This window comes from Quercus robur, chromosome 8, assembly GCF_932294415.1.
Source record: "Quercus robur chromosome 8, dhQueRobu3.1, whole genome shotgun sequence".
Lineage (NCBI taxonomy): Eukaryota > Viridiplantae > Streptophyta > Magnoliopsida > Fagales > Fagaceae > Quercus > Quercus robur.
The window spans coordinates 50,286,945-50,291,287 of record NC_065541.1 but is presented as its reverse complement, the minus strand read 5'-3'; the positions used below and the strand labels follow the sequence as shown (position 1 = coordinate 50,291,287).

The following is a 4,343-nucleotide window of genomic DNA, read 5'->3' as shown; positions in this document are numbered from 1 at the left end:
ACTCGACCCAACATATCGACCCTCAAAAACCGACCTAACTCATCATGATAAATTATTTTTGGTCAATTGATGGATTGGCTGCAAAACCATACTAGGAAAAAATACATCATATTTTCGTATCATGAGTCCTACCTCGTGTTAAACATGATACACATCCTCTTACAAGAGATATCTATCCATCTCATGCTCCTCGAGAGATGGATGAGACTGGACCCTCTGAATTACTGACAAGACCTATTATTGTGTGTCCTTTAACAAAAAGTACCATGTGAATGAAAAACCTAAGATAATCCAGGAGGCGGGCCTTCACTTTAGCAGTATGGTCGCCAGCTTAGTATCTTCCTTTCGGTTGTTTGCTTGTTGCTGAGACTTTTCTTCTTGGATTTTTCCTTCTAATTCTAGAGGATAGCCACGTGGATCACTTTTTTCCTGGCACTATTTACAATCACAATCACAGATATATATATATATATATATATATATATAGAAACAATCACAAATATTATAAGTCTGTTACTACAACCATTTTTATAAACTTTGCCATAATTTGTGCATGTGGCAATTTGTAAGTAGCAGAATTGTAGACCCACATAGATCTATTTTTTTCACCACTTACAACTTATTACATAGACGAGTTGTAACAAAAGTTGTGATAATTGTTGTGGTAACAAACTTACTCCACCAAATATGGCCATTGATTGAATTACCTTCATAACAAGGAGTTCCATCACAATTGTTTGTTTATGAGCAATAATTAATTATCCCCACATAATTGTCACTCTCGGTCCATAGTAATTATAGTTGTCATTTGCTATTGATTCAATCATGGCCAAAATATCATTTTGGTCATATTTAGGTGTTTTGTCAATTTAGTTCCTATATTTTGGTAACAGTTATTTTGATTTATGTTATTTTCAACTTACAGTCAATTTGATCTAGTCTCTATAATTAACTTAACACATTTGGTACATTGTACATTGAATAAGGATGGCAATAGGAATTGTAATCTTTATTGTCTTGTTTTTTTGTTACTCTCTCTAGAGCCACCAAGGGTGTCTTCCAAGGTTGTGGGTTTTTTTTTTTTTTTTTTTTTTGGGGGGGGGGGGGGGGGGGGGGGTGGGGGGGGGGATCTAGGGAAACACAAATATCTCTATTACTTGACTCTCCTTCATTATTGGTACTCTCTTTCAAGCTTTTTGTCTATGGAGGATCTTACTAGGAATTGGAGTAATTTAACTCTCTTTGAATAGGAGGACTTGGGGTTTGCTCTTCCACAAGTTGAATTGTCCAAGGAAAGCATTGTAGCTACAAAATTTCTGACTCCACGGTACCTTGTTATGGAAGCAGTGGTGCGGACTTTCAAACAATTGTGGAGAACGACGAATGGCTTTAAAATTCGAAACATGGGAAATCATGTGGTGCTTTTTATCTTTGATAATATGTCTGAAGAGGAAAGGATCATTGAAAATCAACCTTGGAATTTCGACAAGCATTTGGTGGTCATGGAAAAATTTGAGGAGTCCTCGAAACTCAATGAGTTAACTTTTGATAAAGCGTGGTTTTGGGTGCAAGTTCATGATATCCCAGTCCATTTTATGTCAAAACAAGTGGCAGAGAACATTTGTGATATTGTTGGAGAGGTGCATAGGTTGCCGGAATCAACTGAGGATGATGGAGGAAAATTCATACGGGTTCGTGTTAGACTGGATATTAATCTTTCGCTATGCCGAGGGAGAGTTATTACGGTGGAAAACGGTAAGAAGTCTTGGGTGCGGTTTCAATATGAGCGACTTCCAAATATATGTTATTGGTGTGCGAGTCTGAATCACAATGATAGGGACTGTGAAGTGTGGATTCAAAGCAGGGGAACATTGACATCAAAGCAAAAACAATTTGGCCCCCATCTTAGAGCCGAACCTTTCCAGTCAAGAGGGAAGAATGTATTTTTTGTTTCAAGAATCCTTGACAAAGAGGTCCCCAAGACGATGAAAACAAAGGTGTCAGAGGTTAACAATGGTGTCCCAATGGAGGTGGGAGTTCATGGGAGTGACACGGTGGAGATGGAGACAGGTAGGGCTGATAGTGAAGAGGCTGAAACTCATAATGAGGTAATGACTTCATATGGAAAGCAATCAATGATGGTAGACCTTGGGAAGGAAACGGAAAAATTAAATTCCCACAATAGCACAATCTCGAAAATCCCTCCTCTTAATAATTCGGGATTGGCTTTGAATGAGAGTAATATCAATTAGAAAACTGTCGTGATTGACATGCCAATCAATTGCCATGATTCGGGGAGTTTTAACGTGGAAGCCCTAGCCCCAACATTAATCAATCAATTGCTTCCCACTCAAGTCACTAATGTACCACGTGATGACAATAATCCAGTCCCACAGGCAACCGTGTTCACGTCAAAGCAATCTGAAGCACACAAGGCCACGGATCCTCGGTCAAGCAAACCTGTAGGGAACTCCAATGAAATATCCCCTCCAACTGGCAAGTGGACCCGCCTACTTAGAGCTCAAACATCCACTCCATCACACCACGGGTCTCTTGAAATAATTAATTGCCTTGGGTAAAAGATCCGTGGATGACAACAGGAGTCCAATGGAAGTCACAAACAAGAGACTACAGGTTTCTATGGAGAATGATCAGCAATCTCAGATATTGGCGGAGGCTGTTTCACAGCCCTAACAGAAGCAATGAATCTCTTAGTATGGAACTGTCGTGGGCTTGGGAACCCACGGATAGAGAGAGGGCTTGTTGAAATTTTACAAGCAAAAGATCCTTCTGTCATGTTTATAGTAAAGACATGGGCACTTGGGCAGATAAAGCAAGGCTAGATCAAACTCTTAGAACCATCAATTTTGATAAAAAATGGGTGGTATCGAGAACTATAAGAGGAGGTGGACTGGTTCTGTTTTGGAAAAATTTAGTGAAACTAGAGGTAGTAGATTCACATAGATATTACATTGATGCAATTATCAATGGGGGTATGGAAGATGTTTGGAGATTCGCAGGTTTTTATGGGGAGCCAGATACAACTAGGAGGGGTGAAGTTTGGGATAAGTTAAGAAGCCTTAATCGGGGTAGGAATATACCATGGCTATATGCTGGGGATTTCAACGAAATCACTAGCTAGGATGAAAAATTAGGGGGAGCTTTGAGAAGCAATAATCAGATGCAGCTATTTAGGGAGGAAATCGATGAATGTAGCTTTATGGATTTGGGATTCACCGAGACAAAGTACACATGGAGTAGACACTTCGAAAATGGTGTGCCCATTTGGGAGAGACTAGATAGGGGATTAGCAAATAATGGTTGGTTTTTACAGTTTCTAGGAACTCAGGTACAACACATATCTTGCATTACTTCAAATCATATGCCCCTATTTTTTAATCTGTTTAGGTTGGAAATACCAGTGAGAAGGAGACTTTTTAGGTTTGAAGAGATGTGGCTATTCGATTCGAAGTGTGGAGAAATAGTTGAAGCTGCTTGGATAAATACGGAGGGAGCAAATTTAAATAAAAAAAAATCTAAAATAGGTGGAAAAATGCGGGAAGGACCTGACTTGGTGGAATCACAATTGCTTTGGGAATGTTCGAAGGGAGTTGGAGAAGGCAAAAAAAAAAGAGCTTGTATCAGCAGAAAGAGTAGCAATGAGGGGTAGCAATAATTCTCTAATCAAAATTTTAAAGGCTGAGATAAATGTTTTACTTGATAAGGAGTCCAGAATGTGGAATCAGAGATCAAGGGTCCTTTGGTTGAGCAAGGGGGATAACAATACTAAATATTTCCATAGCAAGGCAACAAAGAGATTTAGAAAAAATACGATCATGGCTATTCGAGCACAAGATGGAAGATGGGAAGATCAATCAGAAGCGATTGGTCAAAGCTTTATCTAATGCTACTCTGATTTATTTTCATCTTCATCTCCATTGGGGGTACAAGAAGCTCTCTTAAATATCCCACAAGTAGTGACAAAATCTATGAATGATGAACTGGTGGGCGAATTTCAGGAGTGGGAAGTAGTACAAGCACTAAAACAGATGGCTCCTTTGAAGGCACCAGATCCTGATGGCATGCCTCCACTGTTTTATCAGCACTTTTGGTCAACGGTAGACTCTGATGTTACCAATTCTATCCTATCTTGGCTCAATATAGGTACATTACCTTCACCTATTAACCACACCTTTATTACTCTTATACCAAAAGTTGATAGTCTTGAATTAGTTATTGAATTCAGCCCCATTAGCTTGTATAATGTATTATACAAAGTTTTCTCAAAAGTCCTAGCAAACCGCTTGAAAAAATTCCTACCAAACCTTATTACTGAAAACCAA

General features: G+C 39.0%; 1 protein-coding gene across 1 annotated transcript; it reads left to right on the top strand.

Moving 5' to 3' along the window:
* Positions 1–1,403: 1,403 nt before the first annotated feature.
* On the top strand, positions 1,404–2,252 carry LOC126696433 (uncharacterized). The gene has a single exon (XM_050393179.1). It carries the CDS (start codon positions 1,404–1,406, stop codon positions 2,250–2,252), a length of 849 nt encoding a protein of 282 aa, XP_050249136.1.
* The last annotated feature ends 2,091 nt before the right edge of the window (positions 2,253–4,343 follow it).

Coding starts and splice junctions, on each gene's coding strand:
- LOC126696433 (XM_050393179.1), top strand. CDS start 1,404: ATGGGAAATCATGTGGTGCTTTTTATCTTTGATAATATGTCTGAAGAG.